Source organism: Oryzias latipes, chromosome 22 (assembly GCF_002234675.1).
Source record: "Oryzias latipes chromosome 22, ASM223467v1".
In the NCBI taxonomy this organism is placed as follows: Eukaryota; Metazoa; Chordata; class Actinopteri; order Beloniformes; family Adrianichthyidae; genus Oryzias; species Oryzias latipes.
The window spans coordinates 23394116-23413119 of record NC_019880.2 but is presented as its reverse complement, the minus strand read 5'-3'; the positions used below and the strand labels follow the sequence as shown (position 1 = coordinate 23413119).

Genomic DNA, 19004 nt, shown 5'->3' with positions numbered 1-19004 from the left:
ATATTTCCAAATGAAAATTTTCATTGTTTGTCAAAGACAGAGTATAACTGATTTCAGCAAAAGTCTGTTATTCATTACACCAAATAGGACACAAGTTGTTTATTATCATTGTGTTGAAAAACTAAAAATTGAATAGGGAAATATTTTCCAAAAACGGTTTCAAGTTCTTCTTTCTTAAAGTTTGATATATCGTGAGTTGTTGGAGACGACATATATCAATTATTCCATTATCGCCATATCGTGATAGTATCGTTATCGCGAGCAATGTATCGCATATCGTATCGTATCGTGGGGTACCCAGTGATTCCCAGCCCTACTATCCTGGTTGAACCATGCTCCAGCAATCTGTGGGACCCTTATGAGGATGCAGTGGGTATGGAATTGATTGAAGAATATCTTATATACACATGCTGGCCTCTTTATTAGGCCTTCCTTGCTAGTACTGGGTTGGACCCCCTTTTGCCTTCAGAACTGCCGTAATCAATAGTGGCATAGATTCAACAAAGTACTGTAAACATTCCTCAGAGACTTTGGTTCATGTTGTTGACATGACAGCATCACACAGTTGCTGCAGATTTGTCGGCTGAACATCCATGATGCCTATCTCCTGTTCCACCATATCCCAAAGGTTCTTTATTGGGTTTAGATCTGGTGACTGTGGAGGCCGTTTGAGTCCAGGAAACTCATTTTCATGTTCAAGAAACCAGTCTGAGATGATTCCAGCTTTAGGACATGGCGCCTCATCCTGCTGGAAGTAGCCATCAGAAGATGGTACACTGTGGTCAGAAAGGGATGGACATGGTCAGCAACAATACTCAGGTAGGCTGTGGCATTGAAACCAGGCTCAAAGGGGCCCAAAGTGTGCAGAGAAAATACCCTTCAAACCATGATACCACCACCACCAGTCTGAACCTTCAATACAAGGCAGGATGGATCCACGCTTTCATGTTGTTGACGCCACATTCTGACCCTACAATGTGGCAGCAGAAATGGAGACTCATCAGACCAGACAACGTTTTTCCATCTTCTATGGTCCAGTTTTGGTGAGTCTGTGGGAATTGTAGCCTCAGTTTCCTGTTCTTAGCTGACAGCAGTGGTAACCGCTGTGGTCTTCTGCTGCTGTCGTCCATCTGCCTCCAGGTTGGACGTGTTGTTCGTTCAAAGATGCTCTTCTGCAGACCTCGGTTGGAACCAGTGGTTCTTTGAGTTCCTGTTGTCTTTCTATCAGCTGGAACCAGTCTGGTCGTTCTCCTCTGACCTCTGACACCAACAAGGCATTCCACAGAACTGCTGCTCTCTGGATATTATTTTCTTTTTCAGACCATTCTCTGTAAACCCTAGAGATGGTTGTGGGTGAAAATCCCAGTAGTTCAGCAGTTTCTGAAATCCTCAGGCCAACCGTTTGGCACCAACAACTGTGCCACATTCAAAGTCACTTTAATCCCCTTTCTTCCTCATTCTGATGCTCCATTTGAACTGCAGCAGGTCATCTTGACCATGTCTGCATGTATAAATGCATTGAGTTGCTGCCATGTGATTAGCTGGTTAAATGATTGTAGACAATGACATCTTTAGTTCTTTTGGAGATTTTTTGTGGTTCATTTGTAAACTGTTGCAGTTCTCTTCCAGAAACATGTTGAGCATAGATAATGACTGGTAACACTTTTAAAATACATCACATGATCTAAATGGGTCTTTAAAGTAAAAAACAAACAAACACAAGAATTGGCTGATAGCTTCATGAATGAACACATCTTGTTGTGATTGTAAGTTGTAGTTCAGCAATGGACAGATCTACAGAAGCAAATTAACAGACTTTGACTTCATTTGTCCTAAAACATCATTCAGATCCTTATTTCCCATAAACAAAAGCAACATTCATGTTTGTAGGATGCTCTTTGGAGTGGTTGTTTTGTCCCTTACAGTAGTCTGGGCGCGCCCAGTGTGTAGTCAGGTGTGATTAAGCCAACAGCTGCACAGAAGAAGCTCTTTAATTGTGAACAATGTCTTAAAGGTTTGAGGAAACCCTAGAACATGTTGTCTGGTGAGGCCTGTCTACTTGGATCACTGCAAGTCGTCTCAGCTGCAGGCGTGACATCATGTGGCCCATAAAAACGAGTCAATGGCAAAAACCTGTGTTTTCTTCATTTGCAGTCTTTTGACTCAATAATATTTCTGTGTGTCAGAAAACCCAACTTTGCTGCTGAGGTGAAGTTATATGGAATATCCCCGCCCTGAAGGAAATCGTTCCCTCATGAGTGTTGAGCAGAAACTGGAGAAAGACTTAGATCTGTGGTCAACATAACTGAACGAGGAGCTTTTTTAAGTGAAGTTAAGAATTAAATCCTTGTGCTGCCTGCTTTGTGTTATTTTTTCCGTCATTGTCTTAAATCAGCAAACAAATCCACCTGTGGGTCACTGTGGCAGGAAGCAGCTTAGCACACGCAGGCACAAGTCGCTAAAGTTGGCTGCAGACAACAGTAACTTGGTCTGCTGAGGGACAATAGTGGCTCCTAATGTCCTAGAAACTGCGGCTCCCCTGGGCTTGGCACCATCATCTGCGGGTTTCCTGGAGGAGAAGGTGTTGATGCCATAACAGGTATGGATCCATCTGGACTGAATCCATAGGCAGCCAGCCTCACTCTAAACTCCAGTATGTTTTCATGTTTAATTAATTGACTCGGTCGATGTACAGTCCACCGGGTGTAAATTATAAATTTCACAGGGGCTGTGAGTTTATTTTATACTATAGTTTTTCTATTCTTTCTGTGTTCCTGAATCCTTGTTTTGTTTTTCTTGAGGCTGTTGCCTTTTCACCCTAAATTGCCAGAGTGCTGTGATTCATCTCCTGTCATTTCTCCCTTTGTTCCCCTTAGGTCTTCTGCTTTTCACTTTTCTAAATGCTTCTTTCTCCTCATTTTTTCTTCTTTTTCATTCTACTACTTTGTTGGTCCCAAATAATAACATTTTTAGTGCTCATTTCCCTTCATTTCAAACTCCTGTAATTGAACATTAATGTTTTTGCCGTTGAAAGAACAATGAAGCTTTCCCTTCCATACTATACTATCATTTCTTTTCTTTTTCATTTCATGCCTGTCCTCCAGCAAAACTACTAAGGAGTCAGTCACTAAGTCAGGCATGAAGACATTTCTTGTTCTGATCTGCATCTCTGAGAAGTCCTGATAAGCCCCCACCCCGCCCCGCCCCTCTGCAGGGCTCATGCATATTTAAAGGCACATGCTGGCAGCCCCAGAATGTGCTGCGAGGCTGCTGTCACAGCTTCTCTAGCGCTGAAATCTACTATAAATTTAAATTGTGATGAAATTTAAAACAACAAAAGAGATTCTTCTGATCGTGTAAAGACTTCTTAGACTCAAAAAGCAGAAACTGCTGAGTCAGAATTCTGTTCACAAGGACTTTTGTGGGTCTTAAAGCTACAACTCTGTTTAATCTATCCAAATTACCCAGTGATAGGGATTTTCAACAATGCATTCTTAATCTCTACATTTAAATCTTGTAAAAAATATGCTTATTCCCTTGCTTAGAGTTTTTCTGTTAACCCTGGAAACTGTTCTGAGCAGTTGTCAAAAGCAACATTTCAGCAAAAGGTTGAATAACTTTGATGTTAATGATGCATTTTCTTTTTCTTAGCTCATTGTATCAAAGTATTTTCAGCACTTTCTGTTGGAAGTCAAACACTAAAACCATTTTTTTCTGGAAGTGGCCCAAATGTTTGCATGCAGAGCAGCACACTGCAGCTGTACACCAGTGACCACAGTCGCACTGACTGTGAATGCTTCTCTATGGGTGTTTCCGGGAAAGTTTTTAAATGGGGCTACAGTGGTGCATTGTCTCTGCATCCATGGAAAAAAGGAGAAAGCAACAACTTATATTTATTTATTTTATACAATGAAACCTCTTTGCATTCTAAAAATAACCTGTGATGGGTGAAATCGATAAATAGGATTACAGATACGATACACTTTTCTCTCTCGCCTAAACTCCCAAAGTTCAAACCTTCATAGGAAAATAGATCCAGGATTATAGAAGAAAACAAAAATCTGATCACGATCAAAGAACTACAGGAGATTAGGCACAGAGACGATTGATTGACAAGGTCTACAACCTATCAGGATGTAGGACACGGTGTGCTGTAAAAATAACATGCAAAATTACACTAAAGAAAATTAGCAAAAGGGGAAACGGAGATATAGTGAGGGTTTTTGGGCGTTCGTGTTTGCAGGAGGTTGTAGAGAGGAGCGGCTCAAGAGGAGCACAGGTGTGTCTTGCAGTTTCTTTGAGGCTCTTTGGCCCACCTCAAGGGACATCCAAAAAATGGAACGTGCCAGTGTAGTGCGTGTGGTAAGTGTATCATGAATAGTTGTAAGGATAGAGTAAGTTACACCCACTTTTGAAGTACAAGTGATGCTGTCGTACGATGCCCTAACGCCAGTCTTTAGTGAGGTGTCAGTACTGGCTTCTTATTGACCGTGTGCAAATGCCACACACACGGAGTGTGCTGGTAATACATAATAACTGTACATGCCCACACAAACTACACAATGGTTGTCTAATCTCCTCATTTTTGGCAGTCAGGCTGTACCTTTCACTTGAAGAGCAATGGGTCCTTGCTCAGTGCAAAGGGTTTGAGGGGATGGAAAAAAAGAAAATGTCAATAAAACACACATGCATTTCACTTACTTTACCCTGATGCTGCATTCACACCGGCCGTGTGTAGCACGTTCAAGTACGCTCTGTACGGGGCTTGCAGACACCAGACTTCCAGGGAGCAGCAGAGAGGAGAATTCTTCTTCTTATGTATTTTTACTGTTTACTAGCCCTTTTCCACCACCTACACTGGGATGAAACTTGATGTGAAATGTCAAAGTGGTGCAAATCCCACAAATCTTGCTCCAAGCTTCGTTTTTCACCGCTCTGTTCCCATAAATGTTGTCTTGGTTTCATATGAATCTAGCCAGGCACAAAACACAATTTGTAACTAGACCCTTGTATCATTTTCACTTCGGTTGGTACTTCCGTGTTTTCAAAAGGACGTGATCTACAAGTTACTATCAAATCCGAGTCCCCGATTGGTCACAGTACCAGATTGCAGGGATGAGCGTGAAGAAGTTCAACTGATTGAAGTTTCAATGCGTGATCAATGAACGCTTGATTTGTATGTAAAGCCTGTGACTTGCATAGCAACGCACGATCACCCATGTTCAGGACGCGGAAGCCCAAAATTGTACATTTTTAATGAAAGTGGCCACTTGAACGCAAGACGATGCAGCTGGTTTGAATGCAGCTTTACTTACCTTTACGTGTTGCATAAGTGTTTGCAACAACCTGATGCCTGCAACATGTCCATAGAAAGAGTGTGTGTTGACTTTTTCTCTCTGCAGGTTCAGCGAGCGATCTATGATTTTAATATTTCCTGTGTCTCGTACAGATTTGCTCCTTTTCACCCAGAAACAGCCTGTATCCACGCATAAGGGCAGTTGTGCCTAGGGGTGTGTAGGGGTGTGGCTTAAAATGTTCAATATTAGTCTAGCAATATGATACACACCGCGATACATGTCTAACCATACTATAGTATTGCAATACATCCAAAGACTGTACCTGAACAATTTTTAAATATTTTTTTAAAGAGTATGTCTAAGAAAAAACCTTAATATTAATACGCCTTTCATTGTAATTAAATGTAAAAACTCATTTTATTTTAATTATCACAACACAATGACCTCGTTCAAAGTATGAACCTGGTTGAAGACATTACTGGCTTTATTAGAATTCAGACAACAGTATAAAAAATGACAAAAAAATGAGTTACAACACGTGGTCTATGCCACTGCTCAAAGTGAGACTGTCATGATTACAGCCGGCAGCTGCACCCCCTTCCCTCCTCCTCCTGTGCAATCACCTGGATCTCAGCTGTTGTCTGTTTGTAATTTGTGTTTGTGTATTTAGGTTCCTGTCTCTGTGGTTTCTGTGTCGCAGTGTCCTGTTTGTTCAGTGTCACTGATGTTTGTTTCCTCGAGTTTTCGAGTAAATCTTGGACTACTCAACGTTTGGTTTTCGAGTCTTTCCTGCATTTGGGTTCCTCGGTCTCGAGCCGTAACATTACACTGCGACCATGACCAACCCAGCAGGAAGTTCGCATCTTGGGGACTTACCTGGATCATCCGCTGAAGGAAGCTCTGCCGCCGGGGAAGAGCTGTCTGTCCTGGCACGGGAGATGCGGGGTTTCATGTCCGGTCTGGAACAACTCCATGATCGCCTCTCCAGGCTGGAACATGTTCCTTCGTCTCCGTCCCCGTCTCGTCAAACCCGATTGGGCCGTCCGGAGCCATTCGATGGAACAGCTGAAGATTGCCGGGCCTTCATCACCTCCTGTCGCCTTCACTTCGACTTCAATCCTGACGAGTTTCCCTCCGAGCAGAGCAAGGTGGCATTTGCCCTGAGCTTTTTGACTGGTCGGGCCAAACGATGGGGAATGGCAGAGTGGGAGCGCGGAGCTGACCTTTGCCGCTCTTTCAGAGCGTTTTCCACCCACCTCCTCACAGTGTTCGACCCTACTACACCCCACAGAGCTGCCGCTTCGGAACTGCTTCGTCTCCAGCAAGGGGCGCGCAGCGCCACGGACTACGCCGTGGAGTTCCGGACTCTGGCTGCCACCACCCGCTGGGCGGACGAAGCGCTGGTGGACGTGTTTCTTCAGGGCCTCTCCGGCATCCTCAAGGATGAGCTGGCGGCGAGGGAGATCCCCGAGGAGCTGGAGGAGTTGATTGATTTAGCTGTGCGTATCGATCGGAGGATGCGGGAACGGGGTCGTGAGCGACGCAGCAATACTAGCCCCCGCCCGTCCTTTCCTGTGAGTGATCCACCGTCCCGTTCCAGCACTCCGCGCCAGGACTTCGTTCCTCCCCCCGTGCCCATGCAGCTGGGAACAGGACGTCTGACTCCCGCTGAGCGATGGCGCCGTATGGGAGCTGGACTTTGCTTGTACTGTGGACAGTCTGGACACTTAGTGCGCGACTGCCCGGGAAACGCCAGGGTTCACCAGCACGGAGGGAACTGGTGAGCCGTACCTCCTCTTTTTCTTCACCCTCACGACCCTCAACCAAGGTGTTGATGAACTATGCAGGAGCCCAGAAGGAGCTGGAGACTCTTATCGACTCTGGTTCTGATGGGGACTTTATATCTCACGAGTTGGTAACCGAACTTAAGGTTCCTGTTGAACATTTGTCTCCTGCGTTGCTTATTCGTGCTATTATCGGGTCTGTCATCCATAATGTGTCTGCACGTACAGTTAATATTCAAGTAACTGTGTCCGGTAACCACACTGAACTGCGTCGTTTCCATGTTGTTGACTCTTTGAAACCACAGGTGATCTTAGGTTTCCCCTGGTTGTGCAGACACACTCCACATATTGACTGGACTTCTGGGCGTGTATTGTCCTGGAGTTCATTTTGTCTCTTGAATTGTTTAACTGCTGCCGCTGTTCGCTCCTCAGTTAAAAGTCCTCCTCCCGAACCTCTGGATCTCAGAGCTGTTCCTTCAGCTTATCATGACCTAGGTGCTGTCTTCAGCAACTTCGGGCTAAGTCTCTTCCCCCACATCGTCCATATGACTGTGCCATTAATCTTCTTCCAGGGACACAACCACCTAAGGGACACATATATCCTCTCTCACGTCCTGAGCAGGAGGCTATGGAGGAGTACATCCAGGAGGGCCTTCAGGCCGGCATCATTCGCCCCTCTTCCTCTCCTGCAGGGGCAGGATTTTTCTTCGTGGGCAAACGAGATGGCGGTTTACGACCCGGCATTGATTACAGGGGGTTAAACAACATCACTGCTCGGAACACGTACCCCTTGCCTCTCTTACAGACTGCCTTTGACCAGTTAAGAGGAGCCCGGATCTTCACTAAATTGGACCTTCGAAGCGCGTACCATCTAGTCCGTGTTCGAGAGGGGGACGTGTGGAAGACAGTCTTTAACACTCCTAATGGTCACTTCGAGTATTTGGTCATGCCTTTTGGACTTACGAATGCACCTGCCGTATTTCAGTGTTTAATCAATGACGTGCTCAAGGACATGTTAAACAAGGTCGTGTTTGTTTATTTGGACGACATTTTGATCTTTTCTCCAGATCTCGAGACCCATGTGCAGCACGTCAGAGCCGTACTCCAGCGCCTCCTTGAAAACCAGCTATACTGCAAGGCCGATAAGTGTGAATTCCACACCACACACACAAAGTTCCTCGGTCATGTAGTTTCACCTGGATCGGTGCTTATGGATGACGACAAGGTGAAGGCTGTTTTGGAGTGGCCTGTTCCTACCGGGCGCAAACAGGTCCAGCGTTTTCTAGGGTTTGCCAACTTTTACAGGCGGTTCATCAGAGGCTTTAGTGACGTGGCTGCACCCATGCATGGACTAACATTGGCTAAGGTACCTTTTATCTGGGAAGGGGGCGCAGATATAGCGTTTACCGAGCTAAAAAGACGGTTCTCTACAGCTCCTGTTCTTACTCAGCCTGACACCTCCAAACAATTTATTGTGGAGGTGGATGCGTCTGAGACGGGAGTAGGGGCTGTTTTGTCTCAGAGAGCGTCTGATAACAAAGTCCATCCCTGGCGTATTTCTCCTGCAAGCTCACTCCTGCAGAGAGAAATTACGACATTGGGAACAGAGACCTGCTTGCTGTCAAACTAGCCCTTGAGGAGTGGCGTCACTGGCTGGAGGGGGCTGAAAGACCATTTCTTGTGTAGACGGACCACAAGAATTTGGAGTACATCAGGACTGCCAAACGCTTATGCCCTCGCCAGGCACGGTGGGCTCTGTTTTTTGACCGCTTCGCCTTCACCCTCTCTTATCGCCCTGGCAGCAAGAACACAAAGCCGGACGCTCTGTCTCGTCTACATCAGAGAGAGGAGGGTGGGGACTCGACTACATCCAGCCCCATTGTTCCACCTCATCTAGTTCTGGGTGCGACGCGCTGGTCCCTCGAGCGCCGGGTCAAGGCTTCTGTTCCAGATCCTGCAAGTATTCCTCCAGGCTGTCCTGCGGAATGTCTATTTGTTCCCTCGTGTCTCCATCAGTCCGTTTTAAAGTGGGGACATTCTTCCCGTCTAGCCTGCCACCCAGGAGTTACGAGAACTGCCTTCCTGGTGGCCCAAAGATTTTGGTGGCCCACTATGTCATCGGACATAAGGGCGTTTGTTTCCTCTTGCCCCATATGTGCCAGTGTAAAGACTCCCAGGTCTCCCCCTGCTGGGCTTCTTCAACCTCTGCCTGTACCTTCCAGGCCATGGTCCCATATTGCAATGGACTTCATCACTGGCTTGCCCAATTCCAAGGGGAAAACGGTCATAATGACTGTGGTGGACAGATTCTCCAAACTGGCTCATGCAGTCCCGCTGCAGGGGTTACCATCAGCCAAGGAGATGGCAGTTTTGGTTTCGAAACATGTGTTTCGGCTGCACGGTCTCCCACAGGACATTGTTTCTGACCGTGGACCCCAGTTCATAGCTTCGTTCTGGAGGGAATTCTGTAAGCTGTTGGGAGTTAAGGTTAGTTTAAGCTCTGGTTTTCATCCCCAGACCAACGGCCAGGTGGAGAGATTCAACCAGGATCTGGAGACCACCCTGCGAGCGCTGTGCTCAAAAAATCCCAACACCTGGTCGTCTCATCTCTCCTGGGCGGAGTATTCTCACAACTCCCTCGTTGGCTCCACCGTTTTTTCTCCCTTTCAAGCAGCTTATGGCTACCAACCGCCTCTCTTCCCTCACCAAGAGCAGACGGCCGCGGTTTCAGGTCCTGCAGCATTTGTTAGGCGCTGCCGTCGTTTCTGGAAGGGCTTTCGACACCGGTTGCTGAGGAACCAGGAGAGGTTCACCGCAGTTGCTAACCGCCGGAGGACGGCCGTTCCGGAGTACAAGGTGGGAGACAGAGTTTGGCTCTCTTCTACAAACATTCCTCTGAAAGGAGGTGCTAGGAAGCTGATGCCCCGCTACATTGGTCCATACCCTGTTGTGGGAATCATCAATCCTGTGGCGGTCAGGCTTGAACTTCCTCGCACTCTCAAAGTTCACCCGGTGTTCCACGTCAGTAAACTCAAGCCTGCAAAAGACTCACCTCTCCAGCCTCCTCCTGCACCCCCTCCTGCACCTCGTATCGTGGATGGTGGGCCCGTGTACACTATTCGGAAACTCCTCGCCTCAAGAAGGGTTGGCCGGGGTGTCCAGTATTTGGTGGACTGGGAGGGCTACGGTCCTGCTGAGCGTCAGTGGGTGCCGGGGCGCCATGTCCTCGACCCGAATCTGATCGCCTGTTTCCACAGGGACCACCCTGATCAGCCTCGTCGGGGTCCGTCTGGGAGCCGGACTTTGTGAGGGGGGTTATGTCATGATTACAGCCGGCAGCTGCACCCCCTTCCCTCCTCCTCCTGTGCAATCACCTGGATCTCAGCTGTTGTCTGTTTGTAATTTGTGTTTGTGTATTTAGGTTCCTGTCCCTGTGGTTTCTGTGTCGCAGTGTCCTGTTTGTTCAGTGTCACTGATGTTTGTTTCCTCGAGTTTTCGAGTAAATCTTTGACTACTCAACGTTTGGTTTTCGAGTCTTTCCTGCATTTGGGTTCCTCGGTCTCGAGCCGTAACAGAGACATGAAAAAAAACGATTACGTCTTTATTCATATCTCTGAAATCTAAAATTAAACCACTCTTTTGAAAACACAAATAACTATTTAACGCCTCCATGTTCATTTTCGCTGACTTTGGGTTCTCCATTACAATGAGTTGCACCTGTCTGTCTCACAACGTCTGCCTTTTGAGCACAGTTCTGCGCTGCTGCTCGCGTACCGAGCAACTGCTTAGAGAGAAAACTAAAGTAAGAAAGGGTAAAATATTATAGAAAAAAAACTATTCCCATGAAGGAGGCAGCTCATGTCTTTCACACCAAAGAGCCGACTTTAGAGTTGTTTCATTCGCAACCTACTCATCAGTACTCGGGGCGGGTCTCTGATCTGCTGCTCACCTGCTGCTCCTCGAGGAGCATCTCTTTTCGTCTCATCTTTGAGACAGTCTGAAAAGCAAAGTGACTGCAGCAATGAGGGCGTCTCTGGGCTTTGACCGATCCCTAATTCTGTGCACACATGCCTGTCCGTATGCACCAGTTACTCCTTAAAAAAAAAGAAAAATTACCTCCCTTTCATTTAATTTAATCAAAAGAAAATGTCTGAGCTTACAAGACCTTAGTAATGAAGCAATGAGGGTTTCTGTAGTCCAGTAATTCTAATGAATTTTTGAAATTTTAATTGCAATTCATTATGTTCCTCCATTACTGACAAAAGTAATTACATTACAGTATTTTGTTACTTTGTAATCCCTTACCGCCATCACTGATTGAGATACATTTGTTCTCAAAGGAAAAAGTCAACTTTGTCCGATAAACACAACCAAATATTTTTCAGTATAAGAAAAAAAAACACAGAATAAATGTTCCTTAACTAGTAAGGTTCTGTAGGTAGTCCATCTCTCATAACACCGAAAACCGCAAGACCTCGTGGTGGTCTTAGTGGGCGGTGCTGTCACCTAGCGGTTGAGGATTTAAGTGGAAACCATAGTCTGACGCTGAAGGACCCTCATAAATAATTAAATAAATATCGTCTACTATCGACAAATTAAATACTCACAAAGGCATAAACATGTTGTCTAATTATAAATATTGTAAATGGCTGCATCAGTATTTATATGAAAAACCAGGATGCATACATGTGGTTGAGCCGGACCTGCCGCCTCCCTCTGACCGTCATCTGGTTCTTTATTAATGCCTCAATTCCTACTTCTGACTCTGAATACTTAGCTCAATCTTTATCATCTCTACCTTGTTTGATTACAGTACTACAAACTGATGGTAGGCAGCTAACTTTTTAAATGATTAGTCTTTAACGTTCATCTAATCCTTGTTAGCATAACCTGCAGCACAAAGGTGTCCTGCAAATCTCCAACATCCTTGTCTGCCTCTTCAGACTTCCTCATTCAGAACCACAGCTCCTCTCTCTGTACCTGTTCGTAGACCTTTATAGCATAAATGATGTAGATGTGATGACTTTTTCTGCCGTCCTTCATGAAGGACCTTTAAAAGGATGTGACTGAGTAGATTTCAATTTCAAAATCCCTAAACTTTCTGGGTACTTTCCATGGATGAGTTCTCTACTTGTCAAATTGCGTTTAATTAAAGGTGTGACTCTTTCCGCTTTTGCCTCCAGGCAGCTGCAGAGGCTGAAACAACTGTTGGCTCGTGTCTGTCCTCGTAGTTTCTCCCCAAAAATAAGAGCTGGATCTGCAGGGGCTTGCTGACTCATCACTGCAGCAGGTTGGGAGCTGAGAGATGCGCTTATCGCCGTCACATTTTCCACTTTAACCTGAAAGATGGACATGTCTTCCTTCCGTTGGGAGCATTATTAGTTTTAGCAAGAAAAACACTGTAAAAGCATGTTGGTGAGCGAATAATAGAAATCTCTGCCTGGCAGGGATTTCTATTATTCTCAATGTAATTAGAGTGTAAGAGGAGCCAAGGGAGATCCAGCTGCCAGATTAGGCTGAATATTACAGTTGAGCTTCAATGGATAATTCAACACTTTACAGCTCCTGGCTGCGCTGCTGAAGGAACGTGATGTGAAAATGTGCAAACGTTGTGAGACGTTTCATAACACTTAAGGTTAGGTTTGTAATGAAGAGAAATGTCTCGTGTTAAGGGAAATGCCTGATGTGCAAACTAAGGTGGGGAAAACCCCACTAGTTATTTCCATCTCATTTCTTCTTTTGTTTTTTTCTTTTCAGATCATTTTTCGAAAGATCATTGAGGTGAAGAAGGAGGAAGAAGAGAGGCAGCGAGCAAAGAACGAAGTGCAGCTCACCATCCCCCAGGACCACCCAGTTCGGAAGCTTTTCCAGAAGTTCAAGCAGCAGAAGGAGCTGCGGAGCCAGGGAGCTGCCGCTGCTGCACAGCTGGACCTGGAAAAGAACCAGCTGCAGGTGGAGCAGCACCAACACCAGCTCCTGCACCCCCAAACCCTGCAGCTGGGAAACTCCGGCCTGCAGCGACCGACTGCCTCCCTGCAGAACGGGGCCCCGCCCAGCAGCAGCACGGTGCTCACGGTGTCTCAGGTCACGCCCCAGCAGAACTCGCTGGCCTACAGCCGTCCCATCGAACCTACCGCCAAGCAGAACAACTGTGACATCATGGAGCTGCAGCCCAGCGCCGCGGCAGGTGGGGGAGAGCCACATGTCAGACTCAAGGTCAACACCAGCCCCGCGCTGGGGAAGCCGCCTGTGAAGGCCTCGGGATGGATGCGCTTAAAGAACAACATGGCTCCAGTGGAGGCTGGCAGGGAGGGGCTGAACAACAATCTTAAGGCTGTTTCCGTGGAGACGCTTTCTCAGGACACTAAAGTTCAGGATGGGGGGCGTAGGGACACGGGACAGGGGGGGGTGTCTAGCAACCCTTTGCGCAAGACAGACTCCTGCGACAGCGGCATCACTAAGAGCGAGCTGCGGATTGACCGGGTGGGGGAAGCACGCACCCCGGCTTCAGTTACCCCCCTCATACACAGCCCTGTGGCTGGAGGAACGGGCCCCCCTCACCCTTTCTGCCCCATTCCAGAGCAGGGCATACATGCTGCACTGCAGGAGACCAGATTGGAGCTGCGAGAGGACATCCAGACTCTAGGGGGCCGCCTGGGCACCTTAGAGGGTCAGGTGGCTGAAATCATCAAACTGCTGTCCGATAAAAGGAGGGGGTCTGGGGGGGCGCCAGCAGCCGTCATCACCCCCAAAACAAAAATTCAGCGTCAGGACATTTTTACCGTTTCCAGACCCGTTTCCCCAGACTCAGAGAGGGACGAGGGGCTTTGAAACAACGCTCAGAATGTTCTGGAAGAACATCACAAGTGCTGCAGAACTATAGCTTTAGGCTCTCTGTCACACTGGGGCGTCCAGTGAGGACCCACCGCAGACCTCCAAAACCAAATAAAGACTGCCTACAGAACCTCTGACGTTTGCACACAGATCTGACATCCGGATCGCCTGAAGGTTCAGCGCCAATGACCTGGACCGGGTTTTGATTGTACATATCTATGCATGTCCAGCTGGGTTCTGGTCTGCCAAAGAAACTACTGAGCATACCTATTGCCTGTATATTATGCAGTGTACTGCATGCAAAACTTAAATATTTTGTAATGATGGAATATCAGGGTTAGCACTGCAGACTTTACTTACAAACAGGTTTTGCTGGCAAAGCGATTGTGCATGGATTATTACTCATTTATGAGCCTCAAAAGGACAGATGTTTTGTTTCACTTTTTTAATTTACCTTTTCCAGTGCTGTTCTCTTATGTGAACAATCTGCATCTTCTGACAATATCAGCTATTTTTTGTAATTATTTATATTTTTGATCACAGTTCCAGGTTTGACGTTTCTAGAAAAACTTCTGAGAATCCTGTTTTGTCAGAATCTTCCTTGTTGCTATGCATCACTTGGAACGTGGTTGTTTCGTGCGTCGTTCTGCATGTTTTAGGCACGACAGAATGTAGAGGCTGGAATGATCGCTGGACAGGAAAGGCAACTCAGCACACACATGTAACCCCACACATTTACAGGACAAGAAACCAAATCCTAATGCAGATTCAGCACAAAAGCTCCAGAAATAAACACTGAAACTCTGTACTTTGGATTAGACATGTTTTCTTCTTCTGCATGTTTTGTTTGTCTCAGTCCCCACGTATGAGAGCTGACTGACTCAGACACTTGCATGCATGGCAAACCTGAAAGCTTTTGTCTACGGAGCCCGTGACCTGACATGGATAAAATAAAAAATATCTCGTTCCCACAAAATTATTAATTCGTGCAAACGAAATAATGTCTTGTTCCCACAAATGAATATCTCGTTCCGACGCAATTATTAATTCGTGCAAATGAAATAATTATTCATGTCATAAGTCATTCATAAACACGGATATGCTCTCAGTACTACAGCAAAAGCCGCTTTCAGCGGTAACTTTTGTGTCTCTGTGACCGATATTCATTCAAGAAAGGGCAAATAAAAACAAGAATGATCAATTTATTATTGTCTCATTGAATACAAGAAAAATATCATAAGATTTAGGATGCCCAAGCTTGATGCTTCGCCTACCGGACACATAGCTCCTCCTACGAGCTCCCGCCCGCCACGGAGCTCTTTTGCTTGTCATGCCATGCTCGTTAGCAGTCGCTTTACATCCGAAGGCTATTGGGCTACATGCAATCTAGCCTATCATTTGTCCTGTTGTATTTGAATCCAACAGTCACAGTTACAAGGCCACGGTGATTGGTCGAGATGCATTATGGGATATGTGTGACGCATGATGGCATACGTAGCATGTAGCCTTCGGATATTAAGTCACTACTAACGAGTATGTTATTAAAGACAAGTCCTGAATTTTGTTATTCCTAGTCGACCCTGAACTACAATATCCCATACCGCAGCTGGCTGTCCGAATGCCGGAATGACGAGCAAAAGAGCTCAGTGGTGGGCCGGAGCTCGTAGCACAGAGCTTATAGCTCGAGCGAGCTATGTCTGGAGAATTGCTGCGGTATGGCGAAGCAGCAAGCTTGGGCATCCTAAATATTATGATATTTTTCTTATTTTTATCAAGACAATAATAATAGGACACAGGCTTTTCCACGAAAAGTGGAAAATGACTTTTATAGGTGGGGTAAAAGAGTGTTTGTTAGTCACTGAATATACAGTACAAGTTGTCCCTCTCAAAAAGATAGAAAGGTTGATAATGTTCATGATAGCTAAACTTCAACTGCCAGAAACAAAATGTAAAAAAGAATCTAGGAAATCCCACTGTTAGATTTTTAAAAAAAATATTGGTATAATTGTGCAGAAAATAAGTAATTGGTTCCTATGAACAAAAAATGATGTCTTTCACAGACCTCTTACTTCTTATTTAAGAAGCTCTTAGATCCTCCACCACCTGTCTGAACTTCTTATCTGTATAAAGATACAGAGGTCCACATCCTTAACCCTTGTGTTATCTTAGATGACCCCACCCTTCCATTGACGTGTTCTCCCTACCATGACAAAGGTGGATAAAGGTGGAAATATTTCCTGTAATCCATGGACACCAGTGAGGATCACAAATCATTGAAGAAAAAAAAGGTTCAGCGCACTGTCTAGTGGGTCTAGATGACCCAACTCCCAATGTTAAAGTGCTTAGGATAGCACAAGGGTTACACTTCTGTCGACATGTCATTTAAGCTCAGTGACTGACGCCAGAAGTTTTAGAACCTTCTAAACATTCTTAGACAGTTTTTTAAATTTATTTTTCCAACAGCTGAGCAAGCAGACAGGAGCTGAGAGCCTCTTGCATTGGACAGATTTTACTGTTACAATAGGGGTTTATGGATCTTCAGACAAACGAAGAGTATATTTGTATAAACCCCTTTTGTATTTAAGGCTAAGCTTTATTTATGATAATTATGTTTATATGCATTCCTTAGGGAGCCGGTTTAGCTCGTGCTGGTTTGCGGCGCCTTCCGTCCGTGAAACCAGGGTTCGACTCCGGGCTGCTCCCTGTTCCCTTCTCTACCCCTGTGCCGGTTCCAAGCCCGGTTTGAGAAGGTTGCGTCAGGAAGGGCATCCGGCGTAAAACATTGCCAAATTTACCATGCGACTTGTTCGCTGTGGCGACCCCTGATGGGAGAAGCCGAAAGAGGAAGAAGAAGATGTTTATATGCATTCCTTAGACAGATGGTAAACTACCTTTTGAAGCTGATTTCGCGTCATAAAGAGCTGTTGTTGTCCAGTCAGACACTCACTCTTGTTCTGCCGATTGTGGCCTAACTATGTCAGAAACAAAGAGCTCTAAAGCTTACAGTTAAACTCCAAAGACGTTTAAGTTTCATTTAAAGGACCGGCATGGGGAACTGTTTTTCGATCTATTTTTAATTGATAGCATTTGTTATTAGAATTTATTGGAATATCTGAGGTCTAAGGGGCTGAGGTCAGTGAAAAACGCAATTTTTGAAGAAATATCAATGGAAAATTCATGGCTGAATTATATGTGACATAAGCAAAAATCATCATCTTCAACTGACAGCTGAGGTTATTTAATGTCTGTCTATGCTACCGCAGATGAGACAAATCTTAAATAATGTCAAAATTGACTGGGCTTTAAAAGCTCAAACTGCATCATTTCTCCAGCAGCTTTATATCCGTAGACTCCTGGAAAATGTATTTTATGTCCCAGGTGATCCAAATGTCTTTGGACCACAGACAAGCATCTTCACAATTGCCTGTGACCATGTGTCCTCATACATAGAAAAGTGTTTTAGTTTTTCTACAGCATGATCTATACCACATCTATTTTTCATGCTGAACCAATGAAAGCGCTTGGAAGTGACCAAGAATTCAACAATGACGTCCTGTTCTTGTCTTCTCACGAACATGAAGTGATGTAAAATAAGCATGAGGGTTAGTCATTGCTAAAATGTTTGCATGAAAAAATAATGAAAAACGGAGTGCTGAACACTGGCTTTATAAAAAAGCTCTAATCTCATTTTTTTCTTTTCTGTAGTTAAGAAGCGTAATAAACATTCATTACTGACCTTGATCCATTTATGTATGAGTTGTAAATGAATCACTGTCACCTCCAGCATCAGGTACAACAACACAGCAGTCAATGTTGGTTTTTGTGAGCCTGCAGATGTGAATGTAGAACCCTTAGTGTGGATTAGTATGAGTTCAGTTAGTGAGTGGGACATCACCTGTAGAAAATGGTTTACTTCCAGCTTCAACCAAATGAAGTCAATTCAGTCGACATTTTGTCACAATACGGACGCCGCCATTTTGGAACCAAAAAACACCAGTAAGCAGTGATTTGCCCTAATCTAGAGGTTCTCAAAGTTTTTGTAGCAGAGGCAAAATTAAGAACTTTACATGAAACTGGGCGCCAATTTTGGTGAAAGAAAATGGACAAACAGAAAAAGTTGTTTTTAAAAACTTGAATAACCAAGTGTCATTTGTACAGTTAACCAGGCCCTCCAGATGTTTTCCCAGAGGTTGCTGTCCAGCTCTTCTACTCTTCTAGGATTTTTATCATTTAACAGACTTATTATTTTATACTTTTTCTTTTGCTCTGGACAAACAATGTCAGCTACTTTCAGCATACGTTCTTTTTACAAACTCCCCCTCACTTACGGGCTTGCTACGCAGGGGCATTTCCAAAGCCACAACGTAGCTAGCTTCTGTCACAGCTTTGCCATTTTTGTAAATATCTGGTGTGCAGCTTAGCCTCCTTGGAGCTTATTGTTGTGCACAGTAAATTTTTCATAGTTTTTATGATTTGTAACATAGTGACGATTTATAATTAATACTTTGAGCATTGCATTTACCTGCTTGCAAATAAGGCACATGACTTTATCCAGCCCATGAGGTGCGACAAAGTAAGCACTTATCCACTTAGCTTGAAAGCTATTTTTGATATGGGCGAATAAGCACTTATCCACTTAGCTTGAAAGCTATTTTTGATATGGGCGAAGTGGGCGGTCACCCAGGGCGGCACTTCATAGGGGGCGGCATTTGCCGAGCCTGATGCGTTACACATAATGTGCTACTTACTATATTCAAAGATAAGCTTGGAGCTTTTAATTTGAAATTGCTTCAGCAGCCGACACTTAGCGCTTTTATTTTTGACATATCAGACTCTTAAGAATGTCTTCCTCCTATTTCCTCTTCACACTTGTGGTGCAAAAAAAAAAAAAAAAGATGAAAAAACTCAGAGTGAAACAACGTAAAACAGGCACATGAAAAGGAATTAGGCAGAACCCAATTTCGTGCTCAACCCAATTTCGACAAAAGCAGGCAATGGGGATTATTTCCCACAATTCCTTGCTCCAACACAGCACACCCGACGCGCACGTGACCACCGCCCTCTGCTGCAAGACGCTTGCGGCCACACC

The 19004-nt window shown here is 45.1% G+C and overlaps 1 protein-coding gene across 1 annotated transcript in view; it reads left to right on the top strand.

Annotated features, from left to right (window-relative positions):
- The window catches only part of LOC101172862 (potassium voltage-gated channel subfamily H member 5), a 103548-nt gene extending 88825 nt beyond the window's left edge, over window positions 1-14723 (top strand). The window contains exon 13 of the mRNA XM_023951926.1: window positions 12839-14723. Coding sequence (XP_023807694.1) covers window positions 12839-13912 — 1074 coding nt within the window. The 3' untranslated portion in view covers window positions 13913-14723. The remainder of the gene's footprint in view (window positions 1-12838) is intronic.
- The last annotated feature ends 4281 nt before the right edge of the window (window positions 14724-19004 follow it).